The sequence below is a fragment of the Mus caroli genome, unplaced genomic scaffold (genome assembly GCF_978045245.1).
Source record: "Mus caroli unplaced genomic scaffold, Mus_caroli_1 scaffold_7, whole genome shotgun sequence".
Taxonomy (NCBI): Eukaryota; Metazoa; Chordata; class Mammalia; order Rodentia; family Muridae; genus Mus; species Mus caroli.
The window spans coordinates 6,802,827-6,822,777 of NW_028227262.1; the positions used below are offsets into that span (position 1 = coordinate 6,802,827).

Genomic DNA, 19,951 nt, shown 5'->3' on the forward strand with positions numbered 1-19,951 from the left:
AACCTTGGAGTACACACAATCACACACAAAGGAAATCAAGAACAAAGTGAGGACAAGAGGCAAAGAAATGAAGACAAGGCCACCTGTCTCTTTCTAACTTGTGCTTGCCTTCTAGGGACGACTCAGGACCGCAAACCCATGGTGACAGAACTGCTGGCAACATACAGTAGGCACAAGGGACCTACTTGTCAGCACTAATGGTTTGGGTTTTTTGATGGCAGAGAGTTGTAAATGTTTTGTGAGCCACATCTCCTGCTTCTTAAGAGTCTATATTTATGAGCTGATGCCTAGCTCTTGGGATCAAGGACAATCTGCATTGGCCACAGAAGTCACAGTGAAAGTTGAGTTCAGTAGATGAAGGTAGCATTGCTTCAGCCATAGCTGCCAATGGTCCATTCTGCCCTCTCTAAATCAACTAATCACAGGCATGAATGTATTTAAACCTCTGTATTTACCTGTGTGAGCTCTCTCTGTGTGCACATTCAAAGCAGTCACCATGCTACAGACTTGGTGTCCAGGCTCTTGTTTCTGAATCTATACAGCTAGTGCTTGAAGGGAATGCCTAGGACATGTCTTTTACAGTACAGAAACTTCAAGTCTGTGAACGGTAACTTTATTAACACAGGTGTGTCTTACCAGACACATTGCTTTACAATAAATAAAATCCCAGTATCATTAACACCACACACACAAGTTTGACAGGGCACAATACAGAGTGGATTGTTTATGATGTCTGACTTGCATTCACTAGAGGTCGGAGAAAGACTAGGTCAATCCTTCAGTAACGACCTTGCATCAAGAGGAAAACAGACATAATTATGTCATGGATTCTGGAACCATGATTTGAGAAAACTCAGCTTTGAGAATAGTGAAGTATCTCATGAATCAGATCACACGCCTGCAGATTATACTTCTGGACTTGATCAAAAACAATGCAAAACGACTGAAAAAGGCTTCAATCTCCCCCCCCCCCCACTACAACATTTTCTATTTTTGGCATGAGTTATTAACTTTTTCTATCAGTAGGAAAATGTGCTCTGCAAACTCTCTGATGGCTCCCCGGCCACCACTGCATTTGCAGATGTACCCCACAGCCTTCTGGGCCCCGGAGCAGGCATCGGCAGGAACAGCGCTCAGGCCCACTCTCTTCAGGCATTCTTCATCAGACACTTCATTGCCTGTGAGTGAGACAGAAACCATTCACTATGAAAGCAGAACGTTCCAGCAAAACGATACAAACCACAACCAGTAATAGTTACATCCACAGGAGCACTAACAGTCATACAGAACAAAGCAGTCCCTTTAAGTCCAAGTGTGCCTGGGATCTGGAGGGAGCACGGAGTATACCCCTTACCTACTGTGTATATTATAATGATCAGAAATTCTGTATGTGAATTACAAATGACAGCTTAGTTGAGTGAAAAATCAAATACATGTAAGGGTCCAAGCTATCACATGTAGTGATTATCAGCTTTAGATGACTTAATCACTATTTCTCTCTATGTCCTATACTCTAGCTTTCTTAGAGGTAGAGTGTGGAAGGAATACCCAGACAGATTCTGCCTCTGCCTCCAGAGTGCTGTTAAAGGTGTGTACCACCACATCCTGGCCCTCATTCCCAAACCTTTAAGCATTTATAGCTAATAAAAATAGTTATCAAACTCACACAATAAATAATAATTCCTTAAAATAATTGAATAACTGATTATGGTCAGACATCACCAAGTATGTCAACACTCGTCTTTGTGTGTGTGGGCACAGGGGTGAGGAGGCCAGGTCAGTGTCAGAGGTCTCTCAGTCATTGGCTTGCTCATGTACTTGGTGTGTGTGCACACGGAAGGCGGGGGCAACTCGTGGGAGCTGCTTCTCTCCTCCTACCATGAGGCTCCGGAGCAAGTCCTGTTATCCACTGGGCCACCTTGCTGGCTCTTCAGACTGGGGTCTGAAGCCACCTCTCCAAGCCCTTCTGAACTGTCTTTTTCATTTTGAAATTTTAAAATCAGGAGACAAGCCCACATGGTGTACTTGCTAATCCAAGTCCCCCCATTCCCAGCTACAACAGCTCTCTGACTTCTATGTCATATACTATGTGTAGGACGGCTGTCACACTGCAAGCACTGAAATAAATACTAAATTACATTAACAAACTCCACCCTCCCCTGCCTGCCCTGCCTAATACCTCATTTAGAAGAAACACCAGAGGCCACCAGTGAGATAGCGACCATTCTGGATCCGACTACCAGGAGCACTGAGAAAACGCTGCCTCCCAGTGCTTATTGTCCACCCACAGAAATGTTCCCCTGTAACTCACGTACTGAACTGAATGGTTCCCATGGAGAAGTACCACGAGCGTTACCCTAGGTGATCCTGTCTAAAGTTAAACTCTTCTTACAAGAGTTATTGAGATGCAAGCTTGAACCTACGATCCTCCTGCCTTCCCAAGCTGGGCCTATGGGCACACAGCAGCATGTCCGGCACAGCACTAACACTGCTCAGGAATCTTAAAAGACTTATGTGTACGAGTGGGTCTACCTGCATGTATGTCTGCACCTTGTGTATACAGTGACTCTGGAGGCCTGAAGAGGGTGCTGGATCCCCTGGGCTGGAGTTACAGCTGGTTGTAAACTGCTGTGTGTGCTGGAAATCAAATTTGCATTCTCTGAGAATAGCAGTGCTCTTAGTGAACCATTTTTACAGGCCTGGCATGTATTTTTATGTGCCTTTCTGAAACAGTGCTTGCATTCTGTAAGTAAACATTTAGGAAGTATTCTCTACTTCCTAACCTCCAAGTTTTGTTTGTGTTTGTGTGTGTGTCTGTGTGGTGAAGGGGTGTTTAAGCCATACATATTCACCACAGCAACATTTTCTTTAAGCAAACAAACGTTACGATCCAGGATAATTATCACTACTCCTTTGTCAATGCCTTCTGAAGTCTGATTCTTGGCCTATGGCAGGCATTAAATGGCACAGTTCCTCTATGAGGCGAAGCCTTCTGTTTTTCTCTCTAATGTTAGTTTAGTTCGCTCTTTGATGATGACCACACAAAGTCACTCATATAGAAGCTTCTTTGAGCCTCACGAATAATGGGTACAGCAGGAATCCTAAGGACCACATGGGTGGTGCTTTCTATAGCAAATGTGCTATTGGATTGTTCTCTATATTGGGCTCCAAAGTTATCCCAGCACCTCAAGAACACAGGCTCATGTGGGCCTCGTGAGGCTGGAGTCATCTGTCCGTGTCTGCTTCGTGCACAATCTGTGTGTAGTCACTGAGCACCTTAACAACTTGTGTAGGTTAAAAAGCAAACAGTAAAAGTGTTATGTGTCAGAGCCTGCTGGCCCTGTGCCTGGATTGTATAGCCTCTGTAGCAGTCCTAAGGCATCCACTCCTGACACCTCCAGCTTACTGACGGTGGTGGTGACAGCGTGACTCCACAGTATGTGTTGGAGAAAGTCCACTAGCCGATTCTGACACACTGCCACGGTAGACTTTGGAACAGCTGTGTCAATGGCTACCTGTGGGTGGGGGTAGTGGTGGTAAGTAAGCATGGACCAGGGCTCTCATGTGGAGGTTAGAGAGTTAAAGGTTAAATGACTTTCAAAGGCCATTTCTCTCTTTTTACCAGACATATCCTAGGGAGCGACCTCTGGTTACCAGATGGGAAGTAACTGCCACTACCCAGCAGCCTTATCACGGGCCCAGACTGTACTAATGTAGTGCTCTGGGCTGCAGCTCTCGCTTAGGAGCTCGCGAGGCTCCCTTCTGGTCATCTGACAGGGTAAGCAGAGCCTCGGATGACCCACCGAGATAGGCCACTTCTTTCCAGCACAGGCCCATCTCCTTCCTCCACTCATCCACGGTGGCCAGCTTATCGGACACACTGACTTCTGTTTTACAGTCCAGCTTTAAGGCAGAGAGCGTCTGCTTGGAGCAGGCCCGTTCTGAGATGAGCCTCACCTGGAAAAGAAGTGGGGCTGTTAGGAGGAGAGGGAAACAGACAGGCCTGATGAATCAAGCTGTGAAGACTCACATCACAAATGAATGGTCCCCTGAGCCTCACAAAGCTTGCCTCACTTCCAAGGCCTATCAAGGCACCACACCAGCTATGCGCAGGACACACAGCCTGCTCCCTGTAGGTCGGTCATCTGCTCAGAGCATCACATAGTGGAATTCCTAGTGACTGTAATTCCTTTACTCCTTCCCACACTGTGGACTGAATCCAAGGTGTCATGCACACACACTAAGCAGTGTGTTATTACTGAGTTTCAGCCCAGCCTCCTTTCCATGTCTAACGTGAGACAAGGCACTGCTGAGCTGCGTCAGTCCCTGACCTGGGGATCCCTAGTATCTGGAGTTTCCAGTTTGCGCCACCGGGCCTGGCTTAATCTTCATTTTAAGAAAAATATACTCATATACACTATGTTATCCTGAATTAATAATTTCATTCACACGAGTAAGCCATACTTTAAAAGTCTACATGGAGCTTGTCCCTTTCTAGTTGACAACACTAGTTAAGGAAATTTTCCTTGTTTAAGGTCCTATGGAAAAGGAAGAAATATATTTAAAATATGACTAAGTATGAAATATTAATGGCTCAAAAAAAGCCCAATTTTATCTTTCAAGTGTTGATAGTTCTCTAGGAATACACCAAGCAATACTTCAAAACCTTCATGTAAATAGTGAACTTTAAATCTCTTAAGTACTGGAATGTTCTCTGAATCAGAATCTTGCAGGTACTATTATTATATTAAAGGAGCACATACCTCAATACCACTTTTCTTTAATAAACTTATGCCAATAGCATCTCTTACATCATAAGATATTATTTCTTTTTGGTCTCCTGATACATAAATGTGGCCATTGGTGAGACATCCATCAATATTACAAACCAAAAGCTTTATCTCCTTCAGTTTCTCTTTTCCAAAATAGCCAAATCTAAAAGAAACCAAGACAGAACTGTGAGCACAAATTCAACAGTCCCAACATGCTTCCGGCCACAGGCAGCAGCAGGCAGCAGCACTGTGGGTCACTCACTCAGACACTGCTCTGAGCAGCGCTGTGGGTCACTGAGACAGACACTGCTCTGAGCAGCACTGTGGGTCACTCGCGCTCTGCAGATGGAACGAGAGCTCCGACAGGCAGTACGGCTTGCCAGACTGCACCTCCCAGCGCAGCGCCAAAGTCATTGCAAGTGTTCTATATGCACGCCTTCCCCATTCAAGGAAACGGAGTACAAAGACTGCCTCCAGTCTCTGCCTACAAGGCCAGTTAGATGTGCTAAAGATAGACCTGGGCTTTGGCCCACTGCTATCTCAGGCTTTCCCCTTCCTTTACCTCAGAACTCTCTGCTCTGCGATCGGCCAATCGATGTCCACGTCGATATCCACACTGTGCTCAGCTCGCATTTCATAATACGCCATCTTCCCACCCTGAAGACAACAGAGACGCTGAGTGTTACTCTGACAGTCGTGTGTGCGTGTGCAGCTTGGATCTGGGTTTACAGCGAGAAAACAAAGACTCTAGTAAGCCAGCGACACACCCGAAATGATCACTCTGAAATGAGGCGCAAGCCAAACCAGTGAGTAATGAATTCTGTCTACCATGCAGGTCCCCTGCTCCTTTAAACAGCCCAGATTTAAGGTGAAAGGGTAGAGAGGACACCCTCCCTCCAGCACTCCAACCACAGCAGAGTCTAGGACACTGACATCTGCTGCTTTTCCTCTGTCCCCTGACAGCAGCACCAGGCTTTCAGGTCTTTGGTCCCTGGCAAGTGTTGAACTACCCACCTACAGTACCATTGTACAGACTGCCTCAGGTTCCCCGGGTGCACAGTGCATGACTAGGCTGAGGCAGAGTCCAGGGCACAGGCTGAGAGAAGAATGTTTCCTTTGATGTTGTTTCAATGACCAGATCAATTGTTGGAAAACTTATTTTTTTTCCTTTTTGTTAGATATTTTCTTCATTTACATTTCAAATGCTATCTCCAAAGCCCCTTATACCCTCCCCCCCACCTTGCTCCCCAATCCACCCACTCCCACTTCCTGGCCCTGGCATTCCCCTCTACTGAGGCATATGATCCTCGAAAGACCAAGGGCCTCTCCTCCCATTGATGGCTGACTAAACTTAATTTTTAAAGACCAGTTTCACCCTAGGTCCTCTGCATATTCGTTACGGTTGTGTAGCTTGGTCTTTATGTGGGACTCCTAACGGTGGGATGGGGCTGTCTTTGACCCTTCTGATTGCTTTTGGGACCCTTTCCCTCCTACTGAGTTGCCTTGCCCATCCTTGAAATGAGGTATGCACCTAATCTTATCACAGGTTGCTATGCCACGTTTGGTAACACCCCTGGGAGGCCTGTTCTTTTCTGAAGGGAAATGGAGAAGTGGATCTGAGGGAGAGGAAAGATGGGAGAGGGGAGGAGGGTGGGGGAGGGACTGGAAGGAGAGGAGGGAGGAGACTGCAGTCGGGATGTAATATATGAGAGAATGAAAAGTAAAAACTGTTTTCACAAATCTTGTTACAGTGAGAAACACAATTTTTATCTACACATTAGGGAAGGGCTAGACCACAGGTGTCCTTAGAAAAGAACTAGTAGTTCTTTTCTAGGATAGTGTGTGTGTGTGTGTGTGTGTGTGTGTGAGAGAGAGAGAGAGCACGAGCGAGAGAGAGCGAGTGAGTGCGAGCGCTAGCCTTCCTCGACTCTACAAGGAAACTGAACATGAGTCGCAGGAGCACTTTTAGAGCAGAGAGGTTTTCTTTTGGTGCTAGCAGTTGGAACTGGTCCTCTGCATGTTGAGAAGGTGGACCACCACTAAATTAGTCTTCAGTGCATGATGTTCCCGTGTGTGGATACACATGTGTGGTGTACAAGAACGTGTGCTCATACACGTGTGAAGGCCTCAGAGTCACATTGGGAGTCTCCCCCAATCACTTTCCACCTACTCGTTGGGACAGACCACCCTAGGTAGCCACGGTGGCCAGGGAATGCCTGGTCTCCCTTTTTTGCACTGGAATTACAGGCAGGACCACATCCCCCAGGCATTTATGGCGTCTGGGGATCTGAACTTCAGTCTTCACAGTTGTATGCAAGTGCTTTACCCAGAGCCATTTCCACGCCTCTCCCCTCCACCCCCAGCTCCTCCTATCCATGCTCTGCAACCTGCTCCCCCCACTGTTTTGTAAAATAGGGCCCATCTCAATTTTGGCAGTATTGTGTCTGTCCTGAATTATTTCATTTTTAAAGGTGTATTTATTTTCATGTATATAGACTGTGTTTTGTTTGCATTCATGCCAATACACAAGAAGGCCAGAAGAAGCTACTGAATCTGCTGGAACTAGAGTTACCGATGGCTGTAAGCTGCCATGTGGGTGCTGGGACGTGAACCTGGGTCCTCTGGGAGAGGGGTCAGTGCTCCTAAGTGCCCACAGCTCCTCATTATTTCATTTTCAGAGCCAGTGGTTCCCTCTGCACAGTGGGAACCCACGTAAGGTTTCCCACAGCCCACTGTAAGAGAGAGCTTGTCGTCGATAGTGAAAATGAGCCAATTTTCAAGTATATGACGTAGCCACACAGGCTCTAAGAATGAGACGGCCAACCTCTCAAAAATGAGAGCAGCAAGTGAACACACAGAATGATACAGCCAAGGTGACCAGAGAGAGAAGTTGTCCTTCGAGAAAACTAGGTGGGTCGACTCTCTCTCAGATCTGCGGAATTGGTTGTTTTCTGTTTGTAAAGTATAGAAATTATTTAACCACACAGCCACAATCTACTTGTAACACACACAACTGAGGGGGCTAGTGCAAACACAGGATGCCAGGAGCTCTCGGCCTTCGTTCCATTTTTTATCTCAATGTCCCACTGAGCAGATTCCACAGACAGTTCCTGGGAATCCCACAGTGTTCCTGGGAGGCACTGCTGCAGGCTGACATCCCAGACGGTAACCTCGCTTCTCCTCAGCAATGGTAAAGACAAGCTTCTCCCAGAGCTCAGAGCACAACACACAAGGGTTTGAAGAGTTTTATAAAATGAATATACAAACCTGTAAGTAACCCATCTCTATCAAATGTCTTTTAGCAAAATAAAATGAGCCGTTCTCATATAACTCTCCATCCCAGTCTTGTCGACGAGGCCGTTTAGCTGGATTCAAGTTCAGAGGCTCAGTCACTTCGCGAACTAAAAGCAAAAGCTACAGTAGTCGACAGTACTTTGAATAGACACATTCACTTAATAACTTTACAAGCATAAATAAAACTCCCCTCAGACTGCGGACATCTGCATCTAGATAAACAAAAGGTATTACTGTAAGGGACAACTGCTCAGATTCCTAATGACTCGCCTCCCTTTAAATACTTAGTAGCAGAAAGGTATTTCGTGAGGCAATTCAGAGACTCAGGGTTAAGAGGGGTACACAGCGCTGAGGGTTTGGAGGGCAAGCGTCAACCTTTCAACAGTTCCAAGGATCGCGACTTGCTTGCCATCAAGTGTCACTCTGTGCTTGACCTCCTTAGTTCCAGACGCAGTCATGCAGTGTGTGCATTTACCTAGCGTGGTACAAAGTGCTTTCATAGAACTGTCATAGAAAACTAAGGACTTCCCTATTAAATCACTGAACCTTTTTGCTTTTTGGGTTTTTGTTTTTCTGTTTGTTTTGTTTGTTTTGTTTTGTGAGAGTTTCATGTAACCCAGGCTGGCCTCAAATTCCCTACTCAGCTGACTATCACTTTAACTTCTGATGTTTCTGGTTCCACTTCCTGAGTGGTGGGATAACTTGACAGCCATGTGCCACCATGCCCAGTATTACACAGTGCTGAGATCTGAACTCAAAGCCTTATGTATGTGTACACTATGTATTGACAGGCAGCTAAAAATCCAGGATTCAACAAGACGGGCCAGGACACGCCCCTCTCCTGGGAAACGGGTTATGGAGCATGAGGATGGATGGTCTGCACGCTTGCTCACACTTGGCCCAAGCAGAGACTGTGCTGGGTGAGGACCTGAGGAGCAATTCTAACCGATGGATGTGGGCCACAGACTGTCAGGCATAGGAAACACAACTATAACACCAGTTCTTCCTACCGTCAAGTCCCCGTGCCAGGGAGAGGCTGGAAGACCAGGCAAGAACCTTACAAGACCACAGGACTGGTTCTGTCTTTTCCTTACAGCGCCACGTGCTGTTGTCTCCTGTCCTCACAGTACCATGTATTGGCATCTCCTGTCCTTATATAACTCTGAGCTAGCACTTCCTGCCCTGTCTACGGTAGCTGAGAGGGAGCCAACTGTACCTACAGACCTTCCTGTGATGTGCACCTGCACTGGGCAGTGACTGGAACTACAGTCAGTGAGTCTAGTACAACTGCATCACCATCATCAGCGCCTTATTCCTGTGTCTCACAGGGAAGGTCTGTGCTCTCTGAAGGGAAATGTGGACTCCAGTGTTTATGGCAAGTGCTTGCCACATCACGAGACACTTGGAGAAGCAGAAATATGAAAGCCACATTCAAGAGGATGAATGGGAGGAGAAGTGACTCAGAAATAAACAAAAATGCTAGAGTTTATATCAAGAACTTTCCAGGAATCGCCATAAGTATGCTAAAGACATTAAAGAAAAAGAGCTTGAATTGGATAAACATGGAAATTTCAGCAGGGAATGGATGAACTCAAATATGCAGACTAAGAAAAACCTGAAGTAATTCAACAGCTAAACTGGCTGAAGAGATAATTAATATACTCTAACACACACCAGCTAGGATTGATTGCTCAAAACTGACAGAGAAATAAAGAGAGCAGAGTCAACAGAGAAATACAAACCAGAAACTAAAAACTAACTTAGTATGGATTCCAGAAAGAGGACAAAGAAAACGTGCAGAAAAACACCTCAGGGCTCACACACACTAGCAAGTTTCTAGCCTACTTCAGGGGAACTAAGAAAAGCAGAGCCACACCACGCTGTGGAGAAGAGAAACCAGAGAATGTGAAGAGCAGCTGAGAAGGAGACACGCTAGACTTGAGAAATCATGGAGATGGTAGCTGGTTCTCACTGAGAAAACATAGAAGATAGTGGCATCTTCATGCTGCAGCTTCAGAAACCAGTCTTAAAATGCCAGAAGAAAACAATTACCATGTTGTAAATATAAGATTATTAGCAAGACACTGTGACCCCTCAATTCACTCTAAATCGCAGGAACACAGTGTGTGCTTTTCCTTCTATTTGGTGTGTGCACAGGTCTAAGATGGTGACACAGGTAAGAATGTGTGTGTGTATGTGTGGGGTGTATTAGAATGCAGGCCTGACATTGGCCTCAGGCATTTTCCTGTCTTTCTGTAGTTTACTTTGTGCAGCTGAGCCTCTCATTCAAACCTAGAGCTTGCGGACTGATGACTCTAGCCAGCCAGCTTCTCCCAGGACTCCCTTGTCTCTGTCTACGAAGTGCTGAGCCTATGGAAGGCTGTTATGGCTAACCATCCTTTACACATTTGGGGGGTCAGAATCACACGCTGTGGTGAATGCCGTAGCTGTTTCCTCATTCTTCTGTAATTTGTATCTCTATTTTAAGAGACATTTGAGTTTGCACAGTCAGCACTTCCAGTGCTGCTAGGACCACCACGTTGGACGGCACATCTACTGTCACAAGCATAGAAAATGTAACAGGGAACCTGTGATGTACTGATTACATAGCAGGTATGACTTTATAAACAAGGAACATAACAGAGCCCAAGAAATGCCAGCCTGGTTTAGATGGCACCCACCAGCCGTATTCTGCTTCCCAGGGGCTCCAAAGGATCACAGCACATGAAGAGATGAAAGAGTTGTCCCTGGCACTCACTCTTGAGTGTTGTGCCGTGTTAACTCAGTCACTCCCAGCTTCTTTCAGATGGATGGCCTAGCACATCACTTTACCTTGAAGGTCTCCCTGGGGAGGGTCTGGTATGATCTGTCTGCAGCTCCCTAACACAAAGCTTCTGCCCTCAGAACTGGCGTGCCTGCTTCAGAGCTCACAGAAACATAGGCTAGAACGTCTCAAGAGTGGGGGATGACGTGCTTTGGTTTCTACCATTTTGCTTTATAACAAGTTCTAGACTGGAATATCCTGTCACTGCCTACTGCAGCTGTACACCAAGCACTCTCACTGTTCCTTAGCTCTCTTTCTGCTAACAATGTTTATACTAACAAAGCAAAACAAGGCTTGGCTTTTAGTACAATGAGTTGGTTACCTCCTTTCTGAATTTCACTCCATCGAAACTGATGGCGCCTCACAACGGAGAAGACAGAGTCATATCCTTCTTCTCGGATCATTTCTGCAACTTTCTGGAGGTCAGTGGGATGTAAACATGGAGACGTAGCTTGGATATTCCCCACAATGTCAACCTCTGAGGACAACACAAGGGGAAGGCATAAGCACCACCCTGGTGATCACACAGTACTGACATCTTATGAAATGTTCACACAAGGCTTGTGTCGGTACGATCTGAATTGAGTAGTCAAACTCATACCATTGTGATAATTCAGGAATTCTACGATGGCGTCTAGTGAGGTAGAGCTGTCTTTGGACGTTTCAGAACTTCTTCGATGGACCTGTGCACCAAACTGTTTGGCCACATTCTCAATTTCATCATGGTCTGTTGAAACCCACACACTGTTTGGACAGTAAAAAGAGAGTTAAATAACCGAGTCACCAGAAGAGACTGCCAACGTAAGGCAGAGCTCTGCACCAATGCACACAACTTGGCGTTGAAAAAGTAGGCATCGTGGTTTGTGCCTGGACCCTCAAGGCTCAGGAAGCAGGTTGGGGTGATGTTCCTGAATCCCGGGCTAGCTAGTGCCATATAGGGAGACCTTGATTCAATGCCCCCCAAAACAAAATAAACAAAAACAGAGATCCAAAACAATGCACAAAATCAAAAGAGCAACACACACACACAAATGTTATTTAGGTTCAAAATTCTATTTCTACAATCTAGGAAAAATGAACTCAGTATTTTTGAGATAGTCATAGACTACGTTAAGATATCACTAGAAGTCAAATCTAAAGCGAGCTGAAGGTGATTTGCCATTTTAAACCCAAAATATCATTCACAGGTCAGTAATATGTATGTAAAAGTACACTGCACTGGACTCAGCTTACCTGATGATTAGAAGAGAGTCAATATCCAGATTTGGGTTCACGTGCCCAGAAAATCCAACTTTATGCTTAAAGCAGTGAGCACGTGGACACCTGAGCACTCACCACTGTGGTAGAGACCATGGCTGCACAGGCTGGGGAAGGCCTAGCTCTAAGCACTGCAGCTCAGCTGCCTACTGCATTCTGTATGCCCGAGACAGAGAGCCAAGTGCTTCTCTGTGCAGACAAGCTAGTCTCTACTGAGGCTCTCTTTTCTGAACCTTCGCAAACTCCCATTTCTAAATATAGAGGACATAAATGTTACTTGGACCACAATGCTTTAATAATGGTAGGATGCAGATAGTTCAAGATTTGGACTGTCATACACATGTACTCTTTTCTTTCTGTCCAATTCATTCAGCATTTAAGGAGCGAGAAAGAATATACACACCTTACTTCCAAGATCATTTAAGGAAACTTTCTAACCTCTAGATTTCCTTTATTAAGTTTATATATTCCCTTCTGCACTTGTAGAAAGAGGATTTAAGGGCTGGAAAGATGATTGTGTGGGTGAGTAGATTTACTAGGTGATCTGAGTTCAAACCTCTAGTCCCTATTGAAAGAAGCCAGACATGGCTGCCAGGTGTACCTGCAACCGAGAATTCTGATAGACAGAAACAGGAGGATTGCTGATGACTGGTGTCTGCCAGCCTAGCTCCAACCTCAGTGAGAGACCCTGCCTCATGGAATCAGGTGGAGAATGATCACACTCATACACACACACACACACACACACACACACAGCCCACCACTATCTATTTAAGGATACATAGTTGAGGATTTAAATTGAGGATTAAGTCAATAAGTCCCCATCTCCTTATGATTTCTTTTGTGCTGTAGATGGTTTGGTGACAGATTCCCCACCCCTGCCCGCGGTGGAACACTGATGCTAATGAAACAACTGAGCTGGGTTTTGAACCTGCAGGTGAAGGGAAGGATAAGGAAAACACAGAAAAATGAAGGAGCATGCTGGCACGTGTCTCCTGGCAATTACTTTACAGCTCAAGAACTGTGTGATGATTACCAGTGGAGGTCCAGGGATCAGCTTGAAATGTTTGCAAGATAAATTTAAAAGTTTATCAGTTTGTCCCCCTTCCTTCCTTCCCTTATTCCTCATCCCAGAAATGCTTGCTGGGGTCTATCTGGACTGGGGTTTGACAGCTATTTCAGGACAGTGCTTCCTCTTGGCCTTTCAGTAGAGACAGGCCCATACAATGTGGTAATTCCTGCTAAGCAGTCAGGGAGAGACTTGAGAATCAATTCAGTACCCACACTCCTTCTAATGCCTTAACTTTCCCCACACACGCTTTACAGTTCTTGTTGTCTACTACGTACTTGGCTTGTGTTTGATGAATGGATGGACTGGAGAGTGCTTACGAGCAGCCATGTCTCAGCTCAGCTCAGCACAGCACAGCACAGGTGCTGCTAACTATAGATGCGCATACAGCGATGGGCATTAAATATAAGCTGCCTGCCACAGAAGGAAGAGGCACTGAAACAGGAGACGTAACAAACTGTGCACTGGCTCATTTAATCTGGAAGAAAACTAAAAAGCTTTGTGTATATGACATGTGACTTAACACAAGGGACCAGTGGACACACCTTTCTTTGGTTGAGGGCCATCAGATGGAATGGGTAAGTGAAAGAATGTCTGAGAATGAACAGACCTAAAAGTACTCCAGGAAGTAAATGTCAGTGGCTTTAATCTGGAATGAACTGATGCTCCACCTAACTCAATACACACAGTACCAACTATGGTGCCTGTGACAAGGACTTTAAACCACAAAGTGTCATTTCAAGGATGATAATAGAGCATAGGCCCCTCACAAATCATAAACATGAAGGCTTAAAAATGAAACTAAAATGTATGCCAATATTCACCACTATTATACAAGAGTCAAAAGATCAACTTGTTCTCACATTTGCTCACACCATGCTGATGCGTGGTTGAAAATCATGGGTCTTCCAGGCTCGAGGAACAGTCTTCTAGCGAATATGCTCACCAGCTAGTTTCTGGACTGCTGACCGTCTTAGGAGAGTTAGTAACCTGGAAAAGTTCTGTTAACGTCTATCAGGCGCAGGCTGAAAACTCTGCCCCTAATCCCCAGTCAAAGCATGGCTCTGAACAAAAGAATCTCTGGTCCTGAAAAACACACGTCAGGCCACCACATACTTCTTCCATCTCCTCCTAACCTAAGTGTTTGCTGAAGGAAGAAAAGCAAGAGCTGCAGGCAGGGAGGATGCTGCAAAGTCCTCCAGGGGTCCTGCAAAGCCAGTTCAATCTCAATGTATACATTTTAATTGAGGATCTAAGATAGACTGCTAATCAGAATGAATAGGACAGGGTTTCTCTCTCAGACTGTGTAGTGTTCTACTGGTGTACGGCCCCATTCCTTCATTCATGCCCACTTTTATAACATACAGGCTCAGAACTGAGAAATTACAACAGAGACCATCTGGCCCGCAAAACTGGCAATATATACTGTGTGGTCCTGTCTAGAAAAAGTCTGCTGGCATCTGCAAGAGAGAATAAAGACACATTTCCATTAACCGTCCAAAGTCAAAGGAAAGGCGTTTTCAGGATTACTAGTTCTTCATTTACAAACAGGGAACCATGGCCCATGAGAAGAGACAGATTATTTTCAGAGCATTCGATACAAAGAAGCACTGCCAGTTAACATCAGGGCTGAGGGCACATTATCTCCCTGAATCCCCAATGAGCCTCTCCTCTGAGGTGTATGCTCAAGTCCACCCTGTACATTGAGATGCTGGGGTACAAAGGGGCAATGGTGGGTGTGGTGACTACTACACAGAGAGGTTGTGGTCAACACCCTCACCATCCTAAAAACTTAGGCATCAAGCAGTATTGGACTACTTTTCAGAGTGGGTCAGCAGAGAAGCACTGCTGGCCCTTTCTCTTACCCAGTTAATCCTGACAGGTCCTCACAGAGGGTTAGCGCTCATAGCAGGCACCACCAGAAACAGAGTGAGGTCCACCAGACAGGTTAGAGGGTAGAGCTGGTCAGCTTAAGCTGCTGGCCCATGGAAGGGATTTATTCCTCCTAGTCACTGTTATCACTTCAGGTACTACAGGCAGCTCAAAGAACTACAGAGCAGCAAGGGCTCACGTCCTCCAGATGGAGGACTGCTACAGAGAAGCTGATGCTCGCATTATTCTTAGTGGGATTTTGTGTAGATGAATCTACATTTTTTTCACTTTGTTTGTGGCGTGCAGGAATGAGGGATACACAATTGCCTGTGTGTGGAGAAGTCTGTTCTGTCCTTCCACTGTGTGGATGCCAGGGATCAAATTCAGACTCTTGGGCTTGGTAGTAAGTGTAGTTATCTGCTGAGCTATTTCACCAGTGGACCTCACAAAGATACATTGCAATAAACGAAGCAGGATCCCTCCTCACTTGGTGACTTCTCTAGCCTTCCTCATGATGCTTCCATAAGGGCTGTCTGTGGACTTATGAGGTGGGGCTGACTGAAGGGATGCAGGCATTGTTTTCTACTTTACAGTGACTGGCTTGAGGATGTGTCAGGGATGCAGTGGGGTCCGATGAGGTGAGGATTTTCAAACGTAAAGGTAAGCAGACCTGCCTGCTCCTGGAAAGGCACAGGTGCTGACACTAACGAAACCCTGACAGACACTAACAGCTACAAAGGGCATGCTGTCCTCCACAGCCACTGCAATAAGGAAGAAACTAGACTCCAGTATCCTGAAATCAGAAACCGGAAACACTTTTAAAGACAGGAGAGGCAAGGGAGAGGCATCAAGAGGTATTCAAACAGTCAGTCCACACAAAGAACCTTCTGTAACTATGAAGTTTATAGACAGGAAGAGAGACAAGTGCCGGTCCTCATGACAGAAGCTACACGGCAGAAGGTCCGCCGTTCACGTGAACAGGGAAGGCACATGTCTGTACAGCCCTATCACGGAGGAGAGAGTTTCTATGACTGAAAACTTCCTAAGTTCACTGTAAGAGAGGGCTTAGGGGTCTCTGAGCCCATCATGATTTCCCTGGAACAAACAGTCCGTTCAACTGGAGGCACTGCAACTTCTCAGGTGGGAATGTCATGAGAGCGGGACCGAATCAACGATATGGTCTTAAGTGGACAAAGACTATGGTCACAAATGCAGAGGCAGATGGATCTCATAACTCTCTGCTGGACATCAGAAAGGGACAGCCCACCCTGAGACAAGAAACGGCAGATTCTCCTGATGAGCACACCATCTTGTGTACTTCTTGTAACAAATCTCATCTGATACCACACGCATGTTCTACATGTTGCTCAGCTGTGGTAGCTGTGGGGATACTGCACCAAACAACCTAAGGAAAGATTTCTTTTGGCTCACTTTCTGACGTCTTTCTATACTTGCTTGGCTCAAATACTGAGGCCTGTGATGGGGCAGAGTATCATGGTGGAGGGAACACAGTGCAGCAGAGATGCCCACCTCATGGCAGCCAGGAAGTGCAGAGATGAGCTTGGACATCACAGCATGTGGCATGGACTAACAAGTGTGTTTTTCACTGTTTAACCACACTCCCCAAAGAACTAACCAATAGGGCAGCCTTGCCTGTGACGGGTAAGGGGAACTGTCAGGAAGACAGCTATCCGTCACATCACCTCCTATCAGTCACCTTTCTTCAGGTTTACAAGGGTCAGGAATGCCTGCTCACACCTGGATGTCACACCATCAAGAGTAGACAACCAAGAAAACAGATGACCATCTTGTGTCCATGTGAATAGGGCTAAAGTTGACTCCTCAGAAGCCCCGCATGTGCTGCACAGCGTCACCTCTTAAGAGATGGAACAGGGGTGTCACCTTCGATCCGAGGCTTGTGCCCAATAAGCCTTACTCTTCCTATCAGTGTCCATGGCTCCAGAGGGGGCATGGGGCTGCGCCTGTCAATGGTTCTACATGGCTGGCTCCTGCTGCTGCTCTAACCCTTGGCTCAAGACAGCAATACCAGTCCCATAGTAGTAGACAGCATGTGCTGAATGAAAGATTCATCTTTTGTTCTTATACCTAATTACAGGACATAAAGACTTACCTGTGTGTACGTGGTGGGTGTTTGTGTGACTACATGCATGAGTGCCTTGGTACATGTGTGGAGGTCAGAGAGCAACCTCGGGCACTGGTCCTCACATGCCACCTTGTTTGTGACAGGGTCTCTCTTTCGTTGTTCACTGGGTACACCAAACTGACTGTCCCACGAGTTTCCAGATTCTCCTGTCCTGCTATAATTACAGATGCACTAGTCTCTCACTTGGATTTTACGTGGGTTCAGGGAATGAGATCTTAGTTCCTCGGGCTTACATGGCAAGCCTTCTGTCCACTGAGCCATCTCCTTTATCAGTTACCCTCCCACCTCCCTTAAAAGATTGTATAGTGTGAATATGTCCTCGTGAGACCAAGGGCCTGTGGAGACCAGAAAAGGATATCCAATCTCCTGGTGCTGGAGTTTCAGGCAGTAGTGAGCTATCCAACAATGGTGCTGAGAGCTGAACTTGGGTCCTTTGGAAAGACAGTACGCGCTTTTAAGTGCTGGGCCATTGCTCCAGTTCTACCATTACCCTTTCTGAATCCACTCTGAAAGTCATTTCCTGACATGGGACCTGAGAGTCATAAATAATAATTTTGTTCTCAATCTATGGTCAGGATGACTTCAAACTCTTTTCCCTTCATAGATGTTACTTTGTCCCTGTGGCCTATACATAATTAACTGCCCACTCCTTTGCAGTCTGCATTCTGAGAGGTTTAAAAACACAAAACCAAACAAAAACCAATCGTGAGCTCCGTAAGGAATAGAACTGTGCACGGACCATCTTGCTATCTCCTGCGTGTGTATGGCAAAAAGTGGGGCTCAAGAAATGTTTACTGAGCTGAACCAAATTCACGATACTCCCCTATCTCTCCACAGCACACTTCCTATTACGTGTTATTTTCAGAAGCCAGCTGTTTCTTTAGCTCCACCCAGAGCTTCCTTTGAATCAAAACACAAAGAAAACTCATACATTTATATCTTTTGCTATCCCATCTTTAAATAATGTCAGTTGGGTGAAAAAAAAAATCTGCCTTCATAATATGGGGAATCAATAGTCTTCAGAATCAATCATCTTAAAAGCCAAACCATCAAAAGGTAGCAATAAATTCAAGCAGAATTAGGTTGCAGCCAGCATGGGCATTTAAATTCCTTGTTGGCAAAGGATTTTTTTCTCCCTTCTTTGATGAATGGCATCAACTTGTAACTCCTGATCAATCCGGCGGAGGCCGAGAGGATGCAGAGATAAAACTGCCTTTAGTGAGGCCAAAGTTCAAGAGGTAGGCTAAACCCATTCACACCCATAAAACAGTCATACCTCATACACACGTAGGGACCATTTCCTCTTTGTGCTGACTCACAGCCTCACAGCCAGAGAATTATTTTTTCTCAAAGGTGAGGGAAGACTCTCTAAGCTGGGGAGCCCCAACTCGACTCCATTCATGCACCTGCTGCCTCCCGGGCCTTGCAGCACCCGGCAGTCTGCGCAGCCCAGAGGTGACAGGCGCCCATCAAGCAGGGGCGACCCAGGGTCAGGCCTGGGGACCCCGACCCCCGACCCGGGCCCGGCTCCCGCACATGCGCACCTCTGGAAGACCCCCGCATCCAGGGCGGCGCGCAGGACCCAGCCAATGAGCGGAACCCCCGCCAGGCGCTTGATGTTCTTCAGTGGGATGCCTTTGCTGCCGCCGCGGGCCAGCACCAGCGCTGCCAGGTGCGGCGGCTTCTCTAGGCCGCGCCCCGCGCCCCGGCTGCGCTGCAGCTTCGGGGGCCGGCCCCGGGACGGCCGTCCACGCGGGGCGGGCCCCGACGTGGCGGCCCCCTTCTCCAGCGCGTCCATCTTCCTCCCACGCCGCCGCTCCAACGTCTCCACATCCGGGAGCTCGGCCCCGCCGACTCCTCTCGGTACCGCCCGCCTGCTGTGGCAGCTGTAGGCCACGCCCACGGCTCCGCCAGCCCCGGGGCACGCTGGGAGTTGTAGTTCCCTGCGCCGTCACCCTGCAGTGGGGCTGGCCAGGTGAGCTCAGAGGAGCCTCCAGTTGAATGGCGCTTTGTGCAGTGTTCAATAATGTCTGGAGATTTCTAAAATAAATGAGAATTAGTCCTCCTCTACTCATCCCCTCCCCTCCAGCCTCTTTCCGTCTTCCCATTTCTCCCTCCCCTTACACCTTCCTCCATTTCTTCCTTCTTCCCTTTCTTCTCCTTCTCCAACCACTCCCCATCCCCATCAACATACTATGTAACTTCATTCAGGTCATGAGAACCTGAGTCGAGTTTACTGGGCAACAGCCCCTAGCCATAAAGAATTGCTTAGTCCCCAGCCTAGTTGTTTCACAAACAATATTTTGGGCTCTCAAACAGTACAAGAGAGAGAGAGAGAGAGAGAGAGAGAGAGAGAGAGAGAGAGAGAGAATATGTCTGTAAATGAGCTCAACCTGCAACAGCAGAAAGTTTGGGGCCCCTCACTGTTGCAATAAATCAGTCTCAACCTGTGGGGATCAAGTCTATCTTCTCTGCCTCACTTTTCTTACAATTATCATCATCCTCTGCTTTGCTCTCTGACTGGGGCTAGCCTTAAACTCACTATATAGTTCAGACTAGCCAGGAACTCATAGCATAGCTCAGGGTGGCCTGGAACTGGAGGCAATCTGGCTGAGCCGCCACTCCCAAGGAATGAATGAATGAATGAATGAATGAATGAACTGAAGATCCTCCCCACTTGGAAACTTCTTAGTCCATAC

At 46.6% G+C, this 19,951-nt stretch overlaps 1 protein-coding gene across 1 annotated transcript; it reads right to left on the bottom strand.

Annotated features, from left to right (window-relative positions):
• Nucleotides 1-596: 596 nt before the first annotated feature.
• Nucleotides 597-19,122, bottom strand: Cmas (cytidine monophosphate N-acetylneuraminic acid synthetase). Its single transcript, XM_021164521.3, has 8 exons — nucleotides 18,797-19,122; nucleotides 11,492-11,634; nucleotides 11,213-11,368; nucleotides 8,040-8,173; nucleotides 5,335-5,429; nucleotides 4,764-4,935; nucleotides 3,804-3,957; nucleotides 597-1,178 (listed from the first exon to the last, which is right to left on the bottom strand). The coding sequence occupies exons 1-8, from the start codon at nucleotides 19,048-19,050 to the stop codon at nucleotides 988-990; spliced, it is 1,299 nt and encodes a 432-aa protein (XP_021020180.1). The 5' UTR covers nucleotides 19,051-19,122; the 3' UTR covers nucleotides 597-987.
• Between the last annotated feature and the right edge of the window lie 829 nt (nucleotides 19,123-19,951).

Excerpts from the sequence above, each read along its gene's own strand:
- Cmas (XM_021164521.3), bottom strand. The coding sequence starts at position 19,050 with ATGGACGCGCTGGAGAAGGGGGCCGCCACGTCGGGGCCCGCCCCGCGT. Across the intron at positions 4,936-5,334 it reads GCAGAGCAGAGAGTTCTGAG|ATTTGGCTATTTTGGAAAAG; the intron begins GTAAAGGAAGGG and ends GGTTTCTTTTAG. Across the intron at positions 3,958-4,763 it reads TAAAGAAAAGTGGTATTGAG|GTGAGGCTCATCTCAGAACG; the intron begins GTATGTGCTCCT and ends CTTCTTTTCCAG.